The 24,520-nt window shown below is 43.8% G+C and overlaps 1 protein-coding gene across 3 annotated transcripts in view; it reads right to left on the bottom strand.

Annotated features, from left to right (window-relative positions):
* Window positions 1-5,139: 5,139 nt before the first annotated feature.
* The window catches only part of RAB40C (RAB40C, member RAS oncogene family), a 64,032-nt gene continuing 44,651 nt past the window's right edge, over window positions 5,140-24,520 (bottom strand). For all 3 annotated transcript variants that reach the window (XM_068244433.1, XM_068244431.1, XM_068244432.1), the window contains exons 3-7: window positions 22,152-22,212; window positions 18,337-18,397; window positions 15,291-15,368; window positions 14,365-14,587; window positions 5,140-8,757 (exon numbers count right to left, since the gene is read on the bottom strand). In XM_068244433.1, the coding sequence (XP_068100534.1) occupies window positions 8,462-8,757; window positions 14,365-14,587; window positions 15,291-15,368; window positions 18,337-18,397; window positions 22,152-22,212 (719 nt within the window). In that variant the 3' untranslated portion in view covers window positions 5,140-8,461. The remainder of the gene's footprint in view (window positions 8,758-14,364; window positions 14,588-15,290; window positions 15,369-18,336; window positions 18,398-22,151; window positions 22,213-24,520) is intronic.

Here is a 24,520-nt window from a genome sequence, read left to right on the forward strand (position 1 = left end):
CCGGCGCCCAGAATAATCAAGGAAGGCCGCAATGAGCAGCCTTCCTTGTTTTGCTTACATCATCGCCATAGCGACGAGTGGAGTGACGTCATGGACGTCAGCCGACGTCCTGACGTCAGCTGCCTCCGATCCAGCCCTTAGCGCTGGCCGGAACTTTTGTTCCGGCTGCGCAGGGCTCGGGCGGCTGGGGGGGGACTCTCTTTCGCCGCTACTCGCGGCGGATCGCCGCAGAGCGGCGGCGATCAGGCAGCACACGCGGCTGGCAAAGTGCCGGCTGCGTGTGCTGCTTTTTATTTTGTAAAAATCGGCCCAGCAGGGCCTGAGCGGCGACCTCCGGCGGTGATGGACGGATATATTCGTCCATACCGCTGAGGAGGTTAAAGGGGCACTATAGCGAAAAACTGTAAAATTTAAAATATGTGCAAACATATACAAATAAGAAGTGCGTTTTTTCCAGAGTAAAATGAGCCATAAATTACTTTTCTCCCATGTTGCTGTCACTTACAGTAGGCAGTAGAAATCTGACAGAAGTGACTGGTTTTGAACTAGTCCATCTCTTCATAGGGGATTCTCAGCAAGGCTTTTATTCTTTATAAAGATATTCATGAAAAAGGATTTAAACAATGATGCTGGCCGGCTTCCCTGCTCCCTACACAGTTTTTTGGCAGTTGGATAGAGCAACTGCCATTCACTAAGTGCTTTTGAAAATAAATATATCCCTGAGAATCCCCTATAAAGAGATGGACTAGTCCAAAACCTGTCACTTCTCTCAGATTTCTACTAGCTACTGTAAGTGACAGCAACATAGGAGAAAAGTAATTTATGGCTCATTTTACTCTGGAAAAAATGTACTATTTATTTATGTTTGCACATATTTTAAATTTTACAGTTTTTCGCTGTAGTGCCCCTTTAAGTAAGAACTCCATACGTAATTATTCTTCACATAACAGATGACCAGGCCAACTACAGTGAGCAGCTGCACTTCCCTACATTGTGAAGGTCCCCAACAGGACTCCTGTAGGCCTCCTCCCTACAGCCGATGGGGAATGTTTTCTACAGGAACAGATGCAGTGACCCGGATTGTCATACTTCTACACATTGCTCTTTCAGAGCAGCAGCAAATAGATTTGCCAATTATGTCACATCTCCATCCCACTGTTGTGGTTTACACTACTTCTGGGTATGAATGAATCAATAGTTACCAGAACTCATGCATTACACCACAGGGGTGGGATTCCTACCAGGGTTCACACACTCTTTAAAGGACAACTGAAGGGAGAGTGATATGGAGGCTGCCATATGAATTTCCTTTTAAGCAGTACCAGTTTCCTGGCAGCCCTGCTTATCTATTTAGCTTCAGCAGTATCTGAATCACACCAGAAACAAGCATGCAGCTAATCTTGCTAGACCTGACAATGTCAGAAATACCTGATCTGCTGCATGCTTGTTCAGGGGCTATGGATAAAAGTATTAGAGGCAGAGAATCAGCAGGATAGCCAGGTAGATGGCATTGTTTAAAAGAAGATAAATATGGCAGCCTACATATCCCTCTCGTTACATTTATACTTTAAGCAAGGTTATTTACTCCCATAAAGAACTCCACTTGAAGAGTATGTGGAACCTCTAAAGCAGACCTGAACTTCTGCACCAAAAGATAAGCACCAGCATAGTAAACTTTAAATGAAAGATTTTTGTCACAGCTGATAGAAATCCTGCAATAAATCTAGTGTGTTTACTTCCTGCTTTCATGGAAGCAATCAAAGGGTTAATGGCTAAGAGATCTAGTTACAGTGGTGATTAGTCACAGATGAGGGGAAATTAGACAGGCTAAACTCTCTAAATACATACAGAGTGCATTTCTCTGTTTTCCTTCTGTCCTGTGCAAGAGTTCAGGTCCATTTTAATACAGCCATTACATGGAGCTTGTACAGGTTAGTGCACAAAAGACTGACCAAGCTGCCTGCCACAAGGGTAAGTATACAGGCAGACATATGGGTAATGCTTCCACACTGCAGCAATTGCAGGCGACACAGGCTGCAATCAAGCCGGGGAGGACACACACACCGCAAGGATGTAAGAGGCAAGCAAGGACCAGCCAGCTTCTGCCTATGAACTCCAGCTCATGGTAGGCAGGTCAGTTACTCATGCACCACCCTGTACCATGGCTCCCAGGGTGATCACACTAACGAGAAGGCTGTGCAATTCCTGAGTTATAAGCTCCCTCCGGCACATAGTTGTATGACTGTAGGTTCTTTATACACCCATGCTTCAAATGAACGGGTTTGTGTAACTCTACACTCCAGTTGCTCTGGTCACTCTTGTATTTTGCATGCATGGTTTTCTTCCTTCCACATATGAAAACACAAGCATTTCTAACCCCTTTTAAATGTATGTTGTTCCTTTGCTGGTGATAGTCAAGCTGAAATAAAAGGTGAAATGCATATAGCATCCTGCAGGTGGCAACAGAGGACATCTAATACTGTGAACGCTGTAGGCAATCAGCAATATTACTAAATGATTTGTCTACAACTATGTACAGCATAGAACTTGGAGAAAGGCCTGCACTTTGGCCTCGATTCATAAACAGCAGTGCGATAACAAAAATCTTGTCGGGAAAATACCGCACTCGGTATTTTCCCGGTCTGTGTGCTAATTCATAAACATTTCCCCAGCTGCCCTTGGAGGTCGGTAAATTACCGCAGCCCATTGAGCGGTAGAGTAGAGCAGTGTCCCGATTCCCTCTTTGCCCTGCAGAAATGAATCACACAGACGGCTCTCTCTGGCTCTCCCACTGATGACTCAGACAGATGAGTCACACAGTCTTTCCCTGCCTGCAGAAATTACTCACACAGCCGACTCTTTCCACTGATGACTCAGACAGATGAGTCACACAGTCTTTCCCTGCCTGCTGAAATGATTCACACAGACGTCTCTCCGCCTCTTTCCACAGATGAATCAAACAGACTTTCGGATCTCTGCACTTTGCATTAATCAGAGCTGTCAGAGCTGTCGGTAACTTGTTAAGACCTCACCAGAGGTGTCGGTAACTACCGCCAGGCTTACCGCATGTTGCAGGCTTTATGAATTGACATTTGTTGACAATTTACTGACATGTGTTGTCGGTAACTGCAGCCAAGTCGGTAATTTAGCTCCCTCGTCGGTAATGTCAGCTTTTCATGCGGTAACAGCCTTTATGAATTGACATTTTGCTAAGTGGTCGGTAAAGTCTGCTGTTTTCAGCATTACCGCATGAGGTAATGCTTTATGAATCGAGGCCTTAATCTCTACATACAGCAAAGTCTTTTGTTCTGTTGAGCTAGGCACCATAAAAACAGCACAGAAATGCCCTACTGACACTGCACAGGGACTAAGGGGATGTTCACACCAGCCTAAAAATAGCTGCCTATGCTATCTGGAGACGTAACAGACAGTTGCAATTTACCTCTTCAAAGACCATATCTACCCAGCTAGTTCAGATTTGAGTGGGCACCAGCAGACAGAACTGCTCAGCCAGTTTCTTCTATATCAGACTCTGAATGTAAGGCCGCTTTAGCTTCCTCTGCAGCTTATTGTAATGTTAGGCTATAGAGTAGGCAGTTTTGTTACAAGCACACTGATTGGATTCTCCAAAGCCGTTATTTCACCATGAAATTCAATGAATCAGAAACCACACCAAATCTGTCCTGTGTAGACTTAAAGGACATCCGAGGTAAAAATAAACCGATAAGAAAAAAAAAATGTATCTATCCTCAGTCTCCTAAAAATGACTTAGGGCTGTAATTACTTATCAGTGAGGGTTCTGCTACAGTCTGACTTGGCCCAACCCAGACAGAAACTGTCACTTGCATACCTAATGTTCAACTCTTTCAGGCAGAGAGAAGAAAAAAAAAAAAAAAAAAGGAACACAGCATAGTTAAGTGTGCTTGGCGCTGTCCATACACATGTCTATCTCAATGTCACATGTCACCTCGGATGTCCAAGCCTACTTTTTCTATTCAGATTTGATCCTATGGATAGGGCGGCCCTCTAAACAGATGCTCTACCATTAGCCAATTTATTTAACAAAAACTATTCAATATATTTAAAGAGCAACAGGTCTTTTTAACGTTTAATAGAAAGACAATTCTCACAAAATGGGTTTAAAATGTACACAATCTTTCCATTTTTGTTACACTTTTTCTTTAATTCACTTTGCATTTTTATTTATTTATTTTTGATGACTACAGGTCATTTTTTTTTCAGATCATAAAAGGCACATCTTGAGCACACCATATGGAAGTAGGTGACAAACTGCCACCACCCGTTTCTTTTATTGGGTTCTCCCCATAACTCAGACCCATAGTGGGGTAGGAGCTCAGGCAGTGTAGCTCTATAGTAACTAGTGATCTTACACTAGCTAAGCACAAGGTCTCATGAAGCCAGGATTACTCACCATGGTCAGAGTAGGGATAGTCCCAGATTGTTGGGAATGCAAGTCTCTGGGTCAAATCACACGGCCCATCCACTCATCTTCCAGTCATCATTACCTCTCTCAAAAAGGACCTCTGGCTTGTTCAGCAAAATATCACTGGTTACGTCAACATTTAAGTTGCCGTGCAACAGCTAAAATGTCAGGAGGGGGCGGTATTTTATCTCTCTCCACTTCTCATATGGTATGGTATGATGCAGCAGGACAACAAAACCAAATAAAAGCATAAAACAAAAACAAAAAACAAAAACTTGATGTAAACAAGATAAAAACAATATGTGAACAATGACTAAAATCATTTGATGACAAGTCTCCTTGGAATGGCTTATGATGAGTTGCAAGATATGGAGATATGGAAGGGATATGGAGGTCTGGTTTTACTTTACTGATTACCAGCAGCTTTCTGTACACGTAGATTGAGGGCCACGTCATTAGCAGAGAAGGGTGGAAAGGTAGTGGAAAAGCAGCCACAAAGCACTAACCACGTCCCACATGGCACCAAATGATCAGTTTCACAGTTTAGAGGCCAAATACAAATAAAGTATCACAAGATGACCACTGTACAAAACCCTAAACCAAAATAAGTCCCATGTGAAGCCTAACATTATCCTCATGCTGGTCACAAATTTTTAAACTGCAATCATTCAATGGCACTTTTGATAAAAAAAAAAAAAAAAAAAAAAGGATTGCATCAACACAAAACCAAACTCAAAAATTAAGGACAGTCGTGTTTTTCTATACATGCGATTATCAAAAAAGTTAGATCTAACTGAACAGATTGTGCAAGATTCTTTGCTATAAATCATAAAATGTAAAGTTATGGGGGATTAAAATAGATTTGTGGCCAGCTTAACTCCAGTCTGAAGCCCAACACTAAACGAACAGGTTCACCAAAGACAGCTGACTTAAGGTGCTTACACACGTACGAGAACTGTCACTTGCAGGGATCAGTCCACCCGAGTGGGAGGGTTAAAGAGGGGGAACAATGCCCACGGGCCTGTCCTTGGCCAGATCTCTTGGCAACGCATTGGGGAAAGTTAGGGGCCAATGAACACACCAGGCTCAAAGAGGAACTTTAGTGAAAAGGAAGGGGGGAATCAATACATTGAAAGTGAGAAGTTAAAAAATAAAGAACCCAAGAAATGATTGATAATCGCTGTGTAATTTGTTCGTATTGTTTGATCCACAATCAGCCCGGACATCATCAGCTTTACTTCTGGCCGTCATGAAAAACTACACAGAACTAACTGCCATTATTTCTAACCACACCCACTAACATTGCGATAGGCTAAAAAGCAGTCATTTCCCACAATGCCTCAAGGTTCACAGACAGGAAACTGTCAGGACCTAGGTTCTGGCATCACACTGTGGGAGGGGTTTCACCACAATATCATCCATACAGAGCCCCCAATGATCTATTTGAAAAAAAAAATTAAGATTTATTGTGGGAAAGGGAGTATCAGCTACTGATTGTGATGAAGTTCAATGCTTGGTTCCAGTTCCTCTTTAAGTCAGCTGAAATAAATACTTATGACTGACAGACAAGCAGCCAATGACCGTTCATGAACGTTCAATTTGGCTGAGCTCCTTTTCTGTGCTATGGGGAGAAAGAGGATGTGGCTCTCTGCTGCAGGCCAGAAGCTAAGACATCTGTTGAAAAATGCCACCTTAGGAAACCGCTAGTTGGCCGTGAATGGATAGAGGGAGAAGATGAGGGATGTGGGCTAATAATTGCCGCTGAATGTAGACGAGGCAAAGCTCATGCAGTAACATACAAGTACCCAGAATTCCTATGTAAAATGAAGGAGATCTCCTGGAATTATGCTTGATAGATTGTGGTAACAACAAGCAAAGCAAAAGAACAGGCCCGATTTCTCAGCAGCTTCCATATTTGTGAATTGAAAATATGCAGCTTGCGTCATAGACAGGCAGCAATGCTTTTGTGTTGGAGTATGAAACCTGAGCAAAACAAAGATGGCTGTCGCTAAGGCATAATTACACACAAGCACTCCTTTAGCTGTGTAATAGGATCGGTTACTGTACAGTGGATGCTTGTCTGGTTTCTCTAGGAAAGTCTAGTTTTCTAACTGAACTACGGTTCTGTATGGCATTATCTACAATCATAAAGCCTTATTAGCCCGATTGTCACCCAACAAGAACCAATTCAAACATACCACTCCCATGTTCTACACTGCTGGATCAAATTACTACCAGAACAGTCAAATGAAATAGAAAATGACTGGTGAGGTGCCAAGATGGTGGAATTACACCTCCACAGGTGTCCCAATGAGTGCTATTCTGTGGAAGAAAGAGTCACATAAAAGGGTGCATAAAATATGAACAGAAGCAGCACTAATCACACACAATGGTTTTCTTGTTTCTGGAAGATGCATCAAATCAAACATTCTGAGGTAGAATTCTTTTTGTTGGGTCCCAGACTTCTTTGCAATCAAAGGACGCAAGCTGCCATTTTGTACTGGAAGCCATTTTGTTCGCAGAAAGTTAACAGGATAAGATTACAGTTTAGTAAAGTTTAAAGAAGAGCTAAAAACAAAGTAAAGATCTTAGCATATAACAAAGTAATTGTCTTCCTTCATGTTTGCAGTGTTCCCAAATGGAAATTAAATTTTTTGGTTAACATAATGTCTGTAAATATGTTGTGAAGCTGTTGGGTGAATGAAGCTTGCAGAGCAGAATACTTAAAATAAAACTGGAATGGGTGACAAAATGAAAGCCACTATCTGCTAACCAATCATCTGCCAGCTAATTTTCCGTCAATTGGTTGCTATTATTTGCTAGCATGGCTCCCCCTTCATGGGTATGCATTGCATGGCAACAAATATTTCTGCTCATCACTACATAGGTACATGGCCTGGGCTGGACATACTTGGGCTGGACATGCTTCCCAACATATCTACGGACAAAATAAAAATTGGCTTTTTTTTTTTCTTTAATTAGGGCTCTAAACACTACTGCAATTTCACTATTTGCTGGGATGATTGATTTTTAGGCTGTTTTTAGCTCTTTAGCAGGCATATCTGCAAGCACTTGTTAAAGAAGAACTCTACCTAATACTAGGTGGTGATGAGGGGTATATATATCATACTAGTCTGTGGTAGCATTCATGGACAATCTTTTGAAATCAATTATTTCGGGTCCTCCCGCTCACTTTAAGATCTGTTGCCACAGAAGTCGAAGCACCATTCCATCACCCTCGTCGTCACCCTGCATTGGGTGGAGATCTTTAACAACATTTTTTTTTTAATGTAGTGATGTCAAAGTTCAGTAACACATAGCAACCAGATTCAACTTATTGCCTCACTGAATAAACAAAGTTATGTTTACAGATAAACACCACAGAAGGAACAAAATTGTGTCACCCAACAAAAACAGATTGCAGCTGTTGCCCATAAAGGTGACAGAATGGAAGTCTACCCTTAATTGGTTACCGTGGGCAACAGACAAGTTCTCCTCCATGTGTGATAGAACAGTCCCAGAGCATTTAAATAATGCACTGTTATGCCATTCCATGCAGCAGTTAGTAAAACGTTTATAGCAGAAGCCCCAGTTTTGTCCCTGTCAAAAGGGAATGTAAGAATGTTATTTACAGAATTTTACAGAATTGTTGTGCGGGCAGGCATTATTTTTATAAAAACAAAAGTGAGCTGTCCGTTAATATATATACGTATTTATAAATAAGGAAAAGGAAGGGGTGTTCTCTTTGCATGGTGCTACCCTTGGGGAAGAAGTAGTGAGGCAGGTCAATCATGCAGTGTTATCTCCTTGAAGGAATCAGGATTGGGTGTAAGGTGGAGGCAGTTCATTAGTTACAAGATGGACAACCTCCACTATGATCTCTCACTCCAGTTCTCCAAACGTGTAAAAAGGACTGGCATCCAGGCCTGTGGCTCACTCATGGAGCAAATTCCCCACATGGTTACCTCAAGTGGCTAGACACATTGTTACCAGCCTCATGCGCTTTATACCTCCATGCTAGGAGATTTTACAGTTGCTTCTTGAGCAGTTCTGAGGAGGACTTTGAGGTGGCCGAATGGATTTGGAACGTTTCAGGCTGTTGCCTTTGCTCCCACCGCCACTTCCAGCTGCCCCGCCACTGCCACCAGCCACAGAGTAGGAACGTCCGTGCATCATCACAGCATTCATTCCGTTGGCCATGGAGAAGGACTTGAGGTGGCTCTTGATTGCCACAGGCAGTGGAAGCTTATCAATAAGGTGTACAGGGGTGCAGGAGACAATGGATCGGCAGCACAAATCCTGAAGGCTGAATACTGGAAGAGAAAAACACAAGGCAGTTTAAGGTGATTTTATATAAGGATATACAGTGGAGGAAATTATTTGACCCCTCACTGATTTTGTAAGTTTGTCCAATGACAAAGAAATGAAGTCTCAGAACAGTATCATTTCAATGGTAGGTTTCTTTTAACAGTGGCAGATAGCGCATCAAAAGGAAAATCGAAAAAATAACCTTAAATAAAAGATAGCAACTGATTTGCATTTCATTGAGTGAAATAAGTTTTTGAACCCCTACTAACCATTAAGAGTTCTGGCTCCCACAGAGTGGTTAGACACTTCTTCTCAATTAGTCACCCTCATTAAGGACACCTATCAAAACTAGTCACCTGTATAAAAGACACCTGTCCACAGAATCAATCAATCAAGCAGACTCCAAACTCTCCAACATGGGAAAGACCAAAGAGCTGTCCAAGGATGTCAGAGACAAAATTGTAGACCTGCACAAGGCTGGAATGGGCTACAAAACCATTAGCAAGAAGCTGGGAGAGAAGATGACAACTGTTGGTGCGATTGTTTGAAAATGGAAGGAGCACAAAATGACCATCAATCAACCTCGCTCTGGGGCTCCACGCAAGATCTCACCTCGTGGGGTGTCAATGGTTCTGAGAAAGGTGAAAAAGCATCCTAGAACTACACGGGAGGAGTTAGTGAATGACCTCAAATTAGCAGGGACCACAGTCACCAAGAAAACCATTGGAAACACATTACACCGCAATGGATTAAAATTCTGCAGGGCTCGCAAGGTCCCCCTGCTCAAGAAGGCACATGTGCAGGCCCGTCTAAAGTTTGCCAATGAACAACTGAATGATTCTGTGAGTGACTGGGAGAAGGTGCTGTGGTCTGATGAGACCAAAATAGAGCTCTTTGGCATTAACTCAACTCGCTGTGTTTGGAGGAAGAAAAATGCTGCCTATGACCCCCAAAACACCGTCCCCACCGTCAAGCATCGGGGTGGAAACATTTTGCTTTGGGGGTGTTTTTCTGCTAAGGGCACAGGACAACTTAATCGCATTAACGGGAAAATGGACGGAGCCATGTATCGTGAAATCCTGAACGACAACCTCCTTCCCTCTGCCAGGAAACTGAAAATGGGCCGTGGATGGGTGTTCCAGCACGACAATGACCCAAAACATACAGCAAAGGCAACAAAGGAGTGGCTCAAGAAGAAGCACATTAAGGTCATGGAGTGGCCTAGTCTGTCTCCGGACCTTAATCCAATAGAAAACCTATGGAGGGAGCTCAAGCTCAGAGTTGCACAGAGACAGCCTCGAAAACTTAGGGATTTAGAGATGATCTGCAAAGAGGAGTGGACCAACATTCCTCCTAAAATGTGTGCAAACTTGGTCATCAATTACAAGAAACGTTTGACCTCTGTGCTTGCAAACAAGGGTTTTTCCACTAAGTATTAAGTCTTTTATTGTTAGAGGGTTCAAAAACTTATTTCACTCAATGAAATGCAAATCAGTTGCTATCTTTTACTTAAGGTTATTTTTTCGATTTTCCTTTTGATGTGCTATCTGCCACTGTTAAAATAAACCTACCATTGAAATGATACTGTTCTGAGACTTCATTTCTTTGTCATTAGACAAACTTACAAAATCAGTGAGGGGTCAAATAATTATTTCCTCCACTGTATTATAATCATCTACCTCCAATTAGGGATGATCAATGAGATGCATAGAATATCAAGTTGATGCAGTATTATGCAAATTTTGTATGCAAATTAATGCAGCTTGAAAATGAAGCAATCAAATCCTGTTGAGGTAAAATTCGATTGGCCAATTGTCAAGCTGCATATATTTGCATACTATTGCATCAACTCGAAGTTATTTGCATCTCAATGACCATCCCTATGCCATCTGAATCACTGAGGCTCAACCTATAGGATCAATTTCCTTTATGCTCTGTTTATAGAGCTTCGTTGCATCGCAGAATAATTCTGCATGTCAACTCCATGCCCATACAATTCTATGGGGCTGTTCACAGTGCTCTGCTTAAAGGGGAACTGAAGAGAGAGGCATATGGAGGCTGCCGTGTTTATTTCCTTTTAAGCAATACCAGTTGCCTGGCAGCCCTGTTGATCCTATGCCTCTAATACTATTAGCCATAGCCCCTGAACAAGCATGCAGCAGATCATGGGTTTCTGACTTTAAAGTCAGATCTGACAAGACTAGCTGCATGCTTGTTTCTGGTGTTATTCAGATACTACTGCAGAGAAATAGACCAGCAGGGCTGCCAGGCAACCGGTATTGATTAAAAGGAAATAAATGTGGCAGCCTCCGTATACCTCTTACTTCAGTTCCCCTTTAATGGATCATAGTATTGTAACTCGCTGCATGCAGGCTCTAAATTAACCTCCTTGCCGGTTATCCAGAGCTCAGCTCGGGGTAACCTGCGTAGGAGGACTTCTCAGTCCCGGCTGAGCCGATTTTCAAAAAAAATTTTCCCCTACACACGCGATCGCCGCCGCTTGCCGCCGATTCGCCGCTACCCAGGAATATATTGGGGTGCTTAGGATGTAAGGAACAGGAACATATTCTTTCATTTTTCTGCCTGTGTTCCATGTAGGTCTGCTAGAAGGGAGCGGTTGCCGTTGATTGCTTGGGGCAAGGAAGTGGGTATTGTCTTGACCATATGAGGTGCTTTGAGTTTCTGCTAATGGGATTATCTGCCTGGCTTTTTGAACTCAGGAGACGGCCCATTGTCTCAATACACAAAGCAAGCCTAGTCAGGAAAAGTCTAAAACATGTCAGCTTGTGGTGAAGAAACCCTATTTCACTGTGAGGAAATTAAATTATTGGTGGAGTTGAAAAGCCTCACTTAATCTCTTGATGTATAGACATTGTAACCTGGGGAAATTGGGCTAAGGAAGTCTTTTGTTGGGTGTGGGTACTATAGTGGATGTTGGATCTCTGAATATCCAATTATGACTGAGGATGTAATTAAATCTAGTCTCCCCCCCCCCCCCCCGTCCACACAGGCTTACAGCCTCGAGGTGAATATTTCATTATAAAAACCGGGGACAGCTACCTCAAATGAGTTCTCTTCTGACGGTAGCTGCGGCTGGTCTCCTGGCCCAAGCTAGTGGACTCCTGGTCTAACCAGAATTGTGTCCGTCCACAAAAGTCCAAGATTCTTCTATCTGGATTCCTGTATTTTGGTAAGCAAAATCGCTTTGTGTGTTATCTTTGTAACTCTTAATTTTGTAACTTTTTTACTTTGGTTTTTTTTTGTAATCTTTTGTATATATTCTGTTCTGCATTGTTCCATGTTTTTCTGGAATATTCAATTATTATTTAATAAGCTTGACTTCTGCCGTACTAAACTAACACTCATAGCCTAGAAGAGATTGAAGTGCAACTGTGTATAGTCCATGCCTATTTGTACGCTTGAGCAACACTACCATATGAAATTGTAATTGCATTGTGTGTGGGGGCGTTTGTCATACGTTGGCCTAAAGCGCGCAGCTGACCAAACGTACGAAAAACACCAGTGCGAGTAGCGACAGCAGAGTGGCTAACAGTATCGTTCGGAACGACTGTTAGTGGTTTTGCTTCATTACAGTGTAAGATTGCAACTGTGTGTGGGTGCATGGCGTTCTCTTATTCGGCCTAAGCGCAAAGCTGACCCAAATACAAAAACGCAGATTGCGTGTTTAGCCCTCGACAGCTGAGGGGACGTGTCTAGCGAACCGCTAGTGGTGGCAGTGAGAAGTGTTCTGGGGGGTCACAGCCTTGTTTGTAGCTTAAATAAGGCTGCTCCCCGCGTGATCTGGTCAAACCCGCAGTCGGGAACCGCATACGCAGGCGTGCCGCGGGTCGGTTCCTGACACCTCTGACGTCCCGACGTCCATGACACCGGTGACGTCATCCCATGGCGACCGGGGAAGCCCAGCAGGAAATCCCGTTCTGAACGGGATTTCCTGCTTACTCTGATCGCCGAAGGCGATCGGAGTGGATAGGGGGATGCCGCTTGTCAGCGGCTATCATGCAGCGAGCCCTGGGCTCGCTACATGATTTAAAAAAATAAAATTATTTTTTTTTTTAAAAAAAGTGCTGCGCTGCCCCCTTGCCGCCAGAATTGTAATGGCAAGGGGGTTAATAACCATGTCCAGTCTCCATTGCAGTTTACACGCATCGTTTTTGACGACTCACCAGTCGGCCGGCCGACATGCGTATTATTGGACGCATTCCCTACTGCAATTAGCGCTGTTGCGGACCGCAACAGCGCTCGCTAATGGCAGTAGGGAATGCGTCCAATAATACGCATGGCGGGCGGGCGGCCGGCCGACTGGTGAGTCGTCAAAAACGAAACTAAGTGACAGCAGGGGACCAGAGGATTCCAGAGTGGCTCCGACGGCACAGGACTGCTGCAGGGGGCTGGTAATAGCCCCAGGTAAGTGAAACTCTTTACCCCCCCCCCCCCCCCCCCCCCCCCCCGTTCAGTTAAGGTTCCCTTTAAAAATACAATCCAGATAATAGACAAATAGATGAATAGTCAACAGCAGCTATTATAGATAACACCATAAATCAAATGCTTTGTTCAGGCCACAATGTTGAGGCATATTCAGTTTGTCTGTTCACCAAGATTTACATTTTAAAAATAAGGATGATGGTGACCCATCTCAGATTGGGAACTAGATTCCCAATCAGTGATTATTCCACCCATGGCCTCCCTATGTAGGCCAGACCTCAAGGCTGATAAGCACCAGCTTGTTCGGAGTTGGCTGTAACAGAACTCTGTACCATGTATGGGCACCTTTAGGCAATTTTTCATTTTTTTCTCGATTAGATAATTTAGTTCGATTATTCCGTTAGATCGAATTTAAAGATTTTTCCAGCATGTCCGGGAAAAAAAAAAAAGACGAAATAATCGTTCGAATTTCTTGATCGGAAAAAAAAAAAAATTAATTCGATCACTTAGATCATACATGTCAAACTCTGGCCCGCAGGCCAAATTTGGCCCTCAGAGCCAATAAATTTGGCCCTCAAGTGGTTTCCCCACTTAGCATTATGTTTGGCCCACTCTAGACCGCCAGGGAAGCTATATAAGAGGTGAAGCTCTAGAACACCAGGGAGGCCATATGGGGAGGTAGGGAGAAAGCACTAAACACTAGGGAACTGTATAGGAGAGGCTGGGGGACTCTAGACACCAGGGAACTGTATAGGGGAGGGAGGACCTCTAGACACCAAAGAACTTTATAAGGGAGGAAGGCGGCCAGTAGATATTGAGGTTGGCCCGCAACTAGGCCCCACAGTGTACAATTTTGGCCCGTGACTAGGTCCCAGTGTACAATTTTGGCCTACTTTGTATTTGACTTTGACACCCCTGATTTAGATCGAATAAACAGAAAATCGAATTTTTTTTATTGTATCGTGTATGGGCACCATAAGATTCATACCACGCATCCAGGGCCTGCACAGAAGCGGCTAACGCACAAGAATGATGATCCTATTGATCACAGTAAAGACCCTGAGCTATACTGTGCTCTCATACTCTGTTGGCAATTACTGATCTGCTCTTTACCAAGAATGTTCATTTGTAACAAAACATCGTACTCTCTGCACACAGGAGACACTCACCCCTGTTTGGCCTCCATATCTTCTCCATCCCGTGCCTCATGAGGACTATTCTAGAGAGTTCTGTAAAGGACTCTGTCACATTGAAGTTGCACAAAGGGCTGACCTCAAAAAACGTCATTCCGTTCTTCTCAGCATAGGCCCGAGCCTGCTCGGTGGGCACCTGCCGCTTGAAGGCCAAATGCAGCCTATTCCCCACCAATATACGGGGGACCCCTGGTGCATGCTGCAGAGAGAAATAACAGAAGGGTTAATCAATGTGCATATAAAAATAAGGAGGCTTACAATTAAAACGCTTGTGGAGAGATAAAAAAACAAACTTATTGCAGCCCTAAAGTGTACCTGAAATGAATGGGAAGAAATGATGTATACCTGCCTGGGGCTTCCACCAGCCCCTGTACTAAGTTTGCCCCCTTGCAGTCATCCTGGTCCTCTCTATTGTGCCACTGTCCGTCCTTTAAAGCCAACGAATCAGCTGAATCGCAGACTACCACTCATGCTTGGTCCTGGCCATGCGCACCACCTGAGTGCCACAGGAGCACGATAAAGGAAGTGCACAGCCCAGAACAGTGCATGCGCAGGGTCCTGCAACCCAGCCGATTGCGGACTTCATAGGAGCCCAACAGAGGAGACAGAGGACTGCAAGGAAGCTGACAGACTACAGGGGGCTGGAAGAAGCCCCTGCAAGTTAAAAATCCTTTCCTCCCTTTTGACTAAGGTTTACTTTAACACTTAGTTGTTATTGAAATACAATATTTTGCAAATGAGTTATAGACATCTGCAGATTAGGAAAGCTAGGAAATGGCATGTTAAGGAAGCAGACAGCAAAGCAGAAAAGGGTGGAGTTTGCCGGAGAAACTTATTGCACTGGACAGAGAGAGCATCATCACCATTGCCTTGGTGTGTAAGAGAACGCTATGGTACTTTACCTCATCTATCTCTTTTATCCATCGGTCGATTCCATCAAAGGACCACCGGTTAGTGATGTCATACACTAGGAGGATCCCCTGCAGGACACAAAGCAACAGTTATGGCAAGGAGTAGAAATGGGTTCATCAAATATACATGAAGTATATGTATATATGTTGCTGGTAATTTGATGAATCTGTTGGTATGCAATGCATAGTAACCAGTTATACTACAAAATAACTAATATAAGTAGTAAATGTGATAAAAGATGTGCAATTCATTATTTTACATAACAGATGCCCTGGAGTAAGTTTGTGATGTGGGTTTAGATAAGCTTTACCGGGTCTGAGACCGCTAAAGTGAGAATCTACGCTGCATCTGCGGCTCTCTAAGCCTGATGTGGTGTAGTTTCTACACCACGGCTTTCCACAGTCCAAAACCGATCCCCGTTTGCCGCTGTAGCAGACTTGGCTGTTACCCTGCTATGGGGTAAGGAGCCAGTTTCATTGGCTTTTGCCTTCGTTTTAGCCTTCGATTCGTTCAGTAAACGAATCGAGTGTTGAAAACGTATGTGAAAATAGTCATAATCTCATTATAGTTTCGATTAATCGAACATGTTTGATATTATCTCTATTTATCCATCTAATCGAGCCATTGGTAGGCTTGATGGCTGTTCAGATCGATTATATGTTCGTTTATGTTAGTCCGTCCCTGTAAAAAGGGATTTTCGTTTCGTTTCTTTGCAGCCTTCGATAATTGGAAAAACGAAACCATCAGAATCGAAAAAAAAAACGAAACCATGGGTGGTGATATTAACCGTACGTTCGATTATTTCGGGAACGAAAAGGACAAAAGGCACAATCGAAACGAAGGCTAAAACGAAGGCAAAAACTAAACGTGTATTCCCAGCATAACAGAGGAGGATTTTTATCCAGCTCTCTTCTATCACTGATAAGATAGCAGAGAAGCTGCTGGCTTATGTAAATAAAACACACACTGGAGTGTGCATAGAGGAACAGATCAGCACGGAAGAGTTGGCAGCCTTCCAGACACAGGCCGACAAGTCTGACAGGGGAAAGATACATTGATTTATTACAGAGATGGTTATAGTACAAAGTGCTGCAGTGAGCCAGAACAGATTAGAATAGGTTTAGGAACTTGTAGAATGGTAGAAAAAAACGTTGTAATTTTTGTTACAGAGTCACTTTAAGTGGCCAGAGAAATGCTGTCCTTATTGAGTTAACAGTTCACAAAAAATGCTTAACATCACTGACTGTTCTAGAAACTACCAGAACTTGTAGTGTTCCCCATTTACTTCATTTTCTGTATTTATGTAGCACCAAAATAACATGAAATTATTTTACAGAATACACTGAAGACCTAAGAAGTTACACTATGTGCCTCACAGGAGCTCCCAATCTAAGATCTCTACCATACTAAAAGCCAAACATACCACCACAGTGTGGTTCTTCCCAGTATTAGCTGACAGACACTAGGGGGCTCTGCTGTTAAACAAATTTGACTAGAGCTAAGAGACACTAATGTTATTAAAGGACCACCATCATGAAAAATTTAAAATTCGTGTAAACATATACAAATAAGAAGTCTTTTTCTTTCAGAGTAAAATGAACCATAAATCACTGTTCTATGTTGCGGTCACATACAGTAGGTAGTAGACCTAGAACATTTCACTGTTGATTAATTTGAGAGAGGACCTTAACCTCTTGGCGACCGCGTCACGCCGATGGGCGTGGCCGCGGCGGCAGCCCCAGGGCCAGCTAACGCCAATTGGCGTAAAGTCCTTAGGGCTCGCAGTGCAGGAGATCGTGTGCAGGCTGCGCGCGCATCTCCTGTTACTGGGCGGAGCAGAGCTCCGCCTTCAGTCTCCGAGCGGCGGTTGCCGCTCGGGAGACTGTTAAACGACGGAATCACCATCTAATTACATTGTACAGCGCTGTGATCTGCAGCAGCGCTGTACTGGGGACAGCCGTGTGACCTGGCTGTCCCCATGGGACACTAGAGAGCGATCGGCTCTCATAGGCAGAAGCCTATGACAGCCGATCGTCGTTATTGGCTGGCTGTGGGGTGGGAGGGAGGGAAAAGGGGGGGGGGGGGGAAAGCACATTTAAAAAAAAAAAAAAAACACCACAATATTTACAACAAATAAACAAACACTGGAAAGGGGGGGGGGGCGATTAGACCCAACCAACAGAGAGCTCTGTTGGTGGGGAGAAAAGGGGGGAGGAATCGCTGGTGTGCTGTGTTGTGCGGCCCTGCAGCTTGGCCTTAAAGTTGCAGTGGCCTTTTTTAACAAAAATAGCCTGGTCTTTAAAGGGGTAAAGCCCATGGTCCTCAAGAGGTTAAAATTCAACTTTAGGTGAATGGTGTGCTCTACTGGAAAGGAGGGGGGGGGGGGGGGGGCTGGTGCAACGACAAAAAAAAAAAAAGCCAGGTTGACAAATAGAATTGTACATCATGGTCCATTTGCAATTTCTCTTTGTCTCCTGAGTTTTCTCCTAGGTGATATTATCATGACTTGTAAATAAAGAGACTTTTAAACCACCAGCAAGCAAAAAAAAAAAAAAAAAAAAAAACCATTATGTCCATGGAGAAAAAAAACTTAGGAGATAAAGTTGATTGCACATGGGTCTATACTTCTAATCCATGGCAAACAATACAAAAGGACATAAAAATCAAAAATGGAGTCTAATATAACCGTTTTTGATAGGCCAACTCCCCCTAACAAGACAGTCTGAAATAGCTGTGTCTAAACGCATTACCAGTTTAGGACTCTGAAAGCAACAAGGCTATAGCATTACAAGATGATAGCATCCAAGAACGATTACATGGACACTAAATGTTCTTTATGACATCCATTTGGCATGGCAGACAAGGAGAAAGGGGCAGATTGACCCAGTCTGACTTTGTAGTATCTTATAACAAACAGCACTGTACTGGGAACTTTTCCATAGGCTGCCTCATCAGCCACCTGGGCTTCAGTGTGGGGTCTGGACCCAATCTGGCTGGAAAACAATGGGAAAAGGTTAGTGTCAGTATCATATTTACCTGAGCTCCTCTTGAATAAGACCGAAAGATAGTGCAAAACCTCCCCTGGCCAGAGGTATCCCTGTAGAGACAAACCCAACAAGTCAGATGTATGGAACATTACGGCAATGCATTTATTCTGGTCATTTCAATTCCAACTGTCTTATTATTGACACTAATAATTTTTTTTTTGTATTATACATTTGTGAAACTGGAAGGGGGGAAACAGCCACCACAAATAACAGGAACCTGAAGTCATAAGTGTTTGAAGCCTAACATTTATTTAATTTTAAGCAAGACAAACTGAGTGGCTGCCCTGAAGATCTATTGCATATACCCATATATACTTGCATATAAGCCAACCCATGTATAAGCCCGAGATACTCCTTTTCCCTCAGAAACAAGGAAAAAGTGATTGACTCACACATAAGCCCCCTCTACAGTAGCCAGATGCGCCAAAGGATCATACAGCTGTGTCTCAAAGAAGCCACTAGATGGCGTCAGACATGAGGCACAGCAATTACCACACAGGAAGAATCCCGATCATTGCACCACTGACACATTGCTTGCATGCTCAGCTCAGCTCCATAAGCCAGGGGACACAGGTAGTCTTGAGCAGCACACACACGGCACACCATGTTGCAGGGGATGGAGGCCACAGACACAGCAGGACGCAAGCTGGTAAGAGCAGGATCACTAGTGCAAGATCCTTATGCTCCTCTGCCATTAACAAAACCTGCTCCACTATCTGTTTTGCTCCACTGATTCGCATATAAGCCGAGGGGGTAACTTTTCAGCACATTTTTATGCTGAAAAATTAGGCTTATACACGAGTACATACAGTATATTTTGATACTTTTAGCTGTAGACGCTGAACAAGCATGGAGAGCAGATGTTTGACACAGATCTGACAAGACTATACACGCTTGTTTCAGGTGTGCGATTCATACACTTCCAATGCCAAAATGACCAGCAGGACTGGTATGGTTAAAAAGGAAATAAATATGGCAGCCTCCATATACTTCTCAGCTCAGGTTCACTATAAATGTGATCCTAAGCCACCAAGCTCTATTAGTACAAGAATGGCCTCAATAAAATGTAACCTTAGACTTTAGCATGCCAACAAGCATCCATAGCCATCTACAGACAAACAAACTGTAAGATGCTTTCCTTTGTCATAGATGTGGGATGCTTGGGCAAAAAATAAAAATAGGTCCTGGTGCATTAGGCTTTTGGCAAAGAGTTCTTGTTCAGATATTGAAATAACTTTTTGCAGCAGATGGTCAGCTGAAGCAACCAATATCATCTGACCAAACTAATGTCTATGGGTACATTAAAATGTCTAATGACCATGGGTACCGTAAAATGGATTCACCGATAACAATGGTACTTATCAGTCACCAAGCTTGGGGACTTTGCTCGCATGCTGGGAATACACCATGAGATTTTTGGCAGATAGACTGTTCGATACATAATTCCTGACAGGTCTGATTTTCTATCATTTTTCTGATGGATTTCTCATAGAAGTGCATGGAAATCGATCAGAAAAACAATTGGAAAATCGATCAGAAAATTGATCGGACAGAAAATCTGCTGAAAAATCTCACTGTGTATTCCCAGCATTTGGGCTCGTAAACATGCCCAACTGATGTAACCCGTCAAAGATCAGATCCCCTTAGGCGACATTGCTGGCCTGGCCACATACATGCATGTCAGCTGCGTAGCCAATGACGCGGCATTAACAATGAGATCGGCGGGGAATCAGGATTGCTGGGGTTGAGTAGAACGGTCCGCCGGATTGCTCGCGGGTTGTGCGTCAGGTGTTGTAAACACGCTCAATTGTCGGCTGAGGTGCGGCAGCCTCAGCCGAGATAAATCAGGCAGGTGTACGAGACTTTAGAACATTAGGTACTTTTTGTTCAAAACATAACCAGGTGGATTCAGAAGGAAAATATGAATACTGACAGCAGGGCTAATACTGTGGGAACAGCAGTGGCCTTCCTGCCTTACCGCCCATTACATTCATTTTCCATAGTGTAGTGGATGCAGCCTATATCCCCTCCCCAGGCAATGACTAACTTTCTGACTGCAGCAGAGGAAATCTCAGCAGAGGCTGTTCTTCTTGCGCCAACTGAAGAGATTCGGCATGCCCAGGAATCTGCTGGCCAGCTTCTATACTGCCACTATAGAATCCATCCTCTGCTCCTCAATCATCGTCTGGTACATGGGCGCAACGGCCAGCGATAAATACAAACTGCAGAGAGTCATAACGGACGCAGAAAGGATCATCGGGTCTCCTCTTCCACCCCTGGAACTCCTCCACTCTGCTAGGATGAGGAAGAGTGCCACTGTGATCTCCCGTGACCCCTCCCATCCAGGCAGTTGCTACTTCAAGCTTCTCCCACTGGGCCGCCGCTACAGGACTATACCATGCAAAACCACCAGACGGAAGACCACCTTCTTCCCCAAAGCAGTTCGGCTGCTGAACTCCAATCTCCCCCTGTCAGGCCTGCCTTTTGGCGTGCCCTAGCGGGGCCTTCCAGACAGTTCTCGCCGCTGCTGCCTTGGTTCTCACTGCCCAGGGCAGCATGGGGGGCCACCATCATCATCACTATTAAAGTTAACATCATCGTCATTTATCATTTATTGTTATTATCATCATTACTATTATTATTGAACTGTCCCTGCACGGCAGGAAGAACACTAACTGTTGACCGGGGTCCGCACTACTGAGGGTCAGACCTATACCATTACTGTAATTCCAACTGTTGTGTTGTGCGTCGTCTTCCTATACTATGCCTATGCCATGTGTACCACAAATAATTCCGAGTATAGCCCTGCTGTATTTGGCGAAAATAAAAACGGATTCTGATTCTGAGCTCTTTTCACAAAGCCAGCCAGAGCTCTTCATAGGACTACCACTAGGTGGCGCACAAAGCCTGGCTAGTAGTAGTAGTCAGCTTTGTGACAGATGCACTGAAGATACAGACAAGCAATGGAGAGGGGAGCAGGCTGCATTCACTGTACTAAGGAAAACAAATCTTATGGGAGGTAAGACAGGTAAGGCTGTGCTGTGTGCAAAGTACTAGCTGTGCGATTTGTTTTTTACATTTCGTTTTTTAATGGGCTGTAATCTAGAGAAGGGACGAACACCAAATTTCCTTGAATCCGAATCCAAAGAGATTTTGGATTTTCTCAAATCTTTCGATTCCTGAATCCTGTACATGAGAATTGTGTGATGCGTGTAAGAATAGTAGTTAGATTTAGAATCTAAGTTTTACTACTACTGTTCCACGCTTCACACAATTCTTATGTACAGGATTTGTTAGATTCAAGAATCGAAAGATTCAAGAAAATAGAGAATTTTTGGATTCGGATTTAAAGAAATTTGGGATTTGTCCCATACTACTACATAGGCATCATTATTCAACATTGTGAGCATGCAACGCCATCATCCCTATGGATGAGATAATCCCTCCTCCCTGTAAAATAAATGCCTCACTACAGTAGACTAGCAAAGCTGTAGGGTGTCAAAGGATGCTATTAATTTTCTGAAGACCTATAAACCCAGTGAGACATATTAAGAGAATTCTGTGCATCTTTAACACTACGCCTTAAACGGTTGCCATGGTTTTCAGTCAGTTTCCCAAGTTACCACCGCTGCAGACTGAAGATGAGAATACTGTATAAAAATGGTTGTCCCCTGTCACTAGATTCTAGCTACCAGTCTAGTTTTTTTCTAGTTGTGGCAGTACATTGTTTTCTTGCAGCGCCTGCTAATAATCCCCCATGTGTAATGTGTGATCCAGATTCTGGGACAGACTGTCCTTCCTTACCAAAGCTCAAGCTTCACACGCCGGCCGTCCAGCAGGATTGTAGTGGTTTTGTAATCAATGCCTGAAAAGGAAAGAATAGAAATATAAAACTTTCAAACAGAACATACAGGTCATTAATTCCCCCACCAACTGGCCAATGGGGCCACAGCATACGTGCAACATTGTGATTGGTGAAGAGTTGTAAACTAAATGCATAAATGTACATGGAGACATTTTGGCCGATTCCTGTCCCCTGCAAGATCCACTCCTGGGGATGCTCTGCAGTAGCTGGAAATATGCAGATCACCTCTCATCATTAATGATTTATGAAGCGCCAACATATTCCATAGCGTTGTACAAAGTAAGAAACAAACATGGAGTACATTATACAGAAAATGGGGTACCAGTCTATAGTGCTGTGACAGCGCTCCTCTTCTTTTCTACAATTTAAACATAGAAAAAACAATCGCACATAGTGCATTACTGTGAATCACAAAGTACAGTTCCCCACACGTGCATAAGTGCTCAATTGTGCATCACTCGTGGTCTCTACAGCCCCTCCACACTAGCAGCTCACCAGATTGACACCACCTCACAGTCCAGGTGGGTCTAGCGCTTAGCCTATAGAGCGGCCAACTCCAATGACACTTCCACGATAGTTTAGTTCACAATTGGATGATCCATATTTAATGACAAGTTCCACATGAAAAACATATAAGAACACACATAGCATAAAACCGTTGGGCTAAAAGTTATGGCCTGCGCAATATCAGCGCACTCACTTGTGTAGGAAGATAACAGGCATTTCAGGCATTGCAGCCTAGCAATAAAGCTTCTCTGCTGGCGGTGTCGGCGTCCCGAACTTCCCCGCTCCTCGTGGCAGCCTGTCTCCTGACCTTCCAGATCCCAGTGACGTCAACGCTCCTGGTCACGCCCGACGCGTTTCGTCCAATGGACTCATCAGCCCCTGATGAGTCCATTGGACGAAACGCGTCGGGCGTGACCAGGAGCGTTGACGTCACTGGGATCTGGAAGGTCAGGAGACAGGCTGCCACGAGGAGCGGGGAAGTTCGGGACGCCGACACCGCCAGCAGAGAAGCTTTATTGCTAGGCTGCAATGCCTGAAATGCCTGTTATCTTCCTACACAAGTGAGTGCGCTGATATTGCGCAGGCCATAACTTTTAGCCCAACGGTTTTATGCTATGTGTGTTCTTATATGTTTTTCATGTGGAACTTGTCATTAAATATGGATCATCCAATTGTGAACTAAACTATCGTGGAAGTGTCATTGGAGTTGGCCGCTCTATAGGCTAAGCGCTAGACCCACCTGGACTGTGAGGTGGTGTCAATCTGGTGAGCTGCTAGTGTGGAGGGGCTGTAGAGACCACGAGTGATGCACAATTGAGCACTTATGCACGTGTGGGGAACTGTACTTTGTGATTCACAGTAATGCACTATGTGCGATTGTTTTTTCTATGTTTAAATTGTAGAAAAGAAGAGGAGCGCTGTCACAGCACTATAGACTGATATTCAAGGACTTGTGATAGCGAACACTCGATTGAAGCATATGCTATTGCACCCGTTTGTACTTTGGCAGGCGCAGTTTGTGTTTATTATAGGAGAAAATGGGGTACACCTAATACAGACACCGGTACACAATACAGAACTGGTAATTACAGTGACAAGAGTAACATGATGAATAAAATGTATAACACATTTCAAGACGCAAAATTAATAAATTCCAAGACACAAAAAAGGGGGAGAGAGCCCTGCCCTTGTGATCTTACAATCTAAAGGAATTTGTCCCCTTCCTTACACAAAAGGCTAGTGAAATGCTTTTACATGCTCTAAATCATATCCAGTCTGGATTACTGTAACACCCTACTCTGGGCTACAAAAAAAAAAAACAAGAAAAACAAAAACAAAAAACAGGCTGGCATCTCTCCAGTCCCTGCTTTGATGGGGCCCCCAATGTTCACACCTTTTCCGAACTCCTTGTGACCCTCACAGCCTAAAGGGCCCATCTTGCAAGAGTCATAAAATAAGTGTGTACCTGGTAATCTTCACATCCACAACAAGTGTAGCCACAAAGGCACCTGATCTGAAGGAAGGACTCCCTTATCAGAAGTAGTTGGGGCCCTCTTACAGCTCTGAGCACCAGATTTACAGCTGATGAGCCTATAGACCCCTAAGCTCTGACACCCGAAACCCCACCCCTTAATACAGGCCACACACACACACACACACACACACTTAAGGCTCATACACACATCAGACCATAGTCTTTTGAAAATGAAAGATCACAGACCAATTTTACCCCCTTCCATGTAGTATGAGAGCCATACCTACACAGTCTATTCTATGGAGCTGAACTCCCCATCAGACAGAA

The sequence above is a fragment of the Hyperolius riggenbachi genome, chromosome 7, assembly GCF_040937935.1.
Source record: "Hyperolius riggenbachi isolate aHypRig1 chromosome 7, aHypRig1.pri, whole genome shotgun sequence".
In the NCBI taxonomy this organism is placed as follows: Eukaryota; Metazoa; Chordata; class Amphibia; order Anura; family Hyperoliidae; genus Hyperolius; species Hyperolius riggenbachi.